Below are 694 nucleotides of genomic sequence, written 5' to 3'. Positions count from 1 at the left end.
ATTAAACCAGGGTGTTTCCAACCAGTCTGTGTAGTTCTTAACACCACAACACCGCAACTGTAACAAAAAAGTGTAACAATCTGATTTTGCCAAATATAGAAATCCTAGAGATTTCTGTGCAAATACCTCACGCTGAAGGGAATCTACTGCTTTGGAATCAGGATCTTGGCTGTTACCACTGTAGTTCTGAAACACATCTTTAAGGGGAGCCAAGTCTGCATCAAGCTAAAAAAAAAAAAGATGTTTAATGTCAAACCATTTCAATGTAACACACTTTACCTGCACATAGCCAAATACCATAAAGTTTCAGTTACCTTCCCTTTATGAGTATATGCCAATACAGCAGTAGTACCCACAATGCACCACACAATAATGAGAAAATACACAAACTGAAAGACAAGAAATTTACAAATATGAACACCACAGTCTATGAAATTATTTATTTTTAGCTAAAAAGAAAGACAAAGAATTTTTCCATCTTACTAATCCGTGTCCACATGAAGGTTTTTTGTTAGACACTGAACAGCCAGTGCATCCACTGATTAAGAGAATGACTCCTCCAGCAACACCCAGCTTTGCAGGGAGAATTATATAAAGGCTGCTAAAAAACACACCGTAAACTCTGTATTTATGCAGAAAGAATGAACCACCCAGACCTGTAATTCCAGCCAGCTGTAAAAAGTGGAGAATGAAG

At 37.3% G+C, this 694-nt stretch overlaps 1 protein-coding gene across 1 annotated transcript; it reads right to left on the bottom strand.

Annotated features, from left to right (window-relative positions):
• Window positions 1-6: 6 nt before the first annotated feature.
• Window positions 7-678, bottom strand: LOC107682350 (tetraspanin-3-like; the record flags this gene model as incomplete). The annotated part of the gene is made up of 4 exons (XM_016478617.1): window positions 7-57; window positions 127-225; window positions 315-389; window positions 484-678. Coding segments are annotated over 4 exons (420 nt in total), but the record flags the coding sequence as incomplete, so codon positions are not given.
• Between the last annotated feature and the right edge of the window lie 16 nt (window positions 679-694).

This window comes from Sinocyclocheilus anshuiensis, unplaced genomic scaffold (assembly GCF_001515605.1).
Source record: "Sinocyclocheilus anshuiensis isolate Anshui unplaced genomic scaffold, SAMN03320099.WGS_v1.1 C32102251, whole genome shotgun sequence".
In the NCBI taxonomy this organism is placed as follows: Eukaryota; Metazoa; Chordata; class Actinopteri; order Cypriniformes; family Cyprinidae; genus Sinocyclocheilus; species Sinocyclocheilus anshuiensis.
Note: the sequence above shows the minus strand (reverse complement) of the source record. Positions and strands in the feature narration are given on the sequence as shown.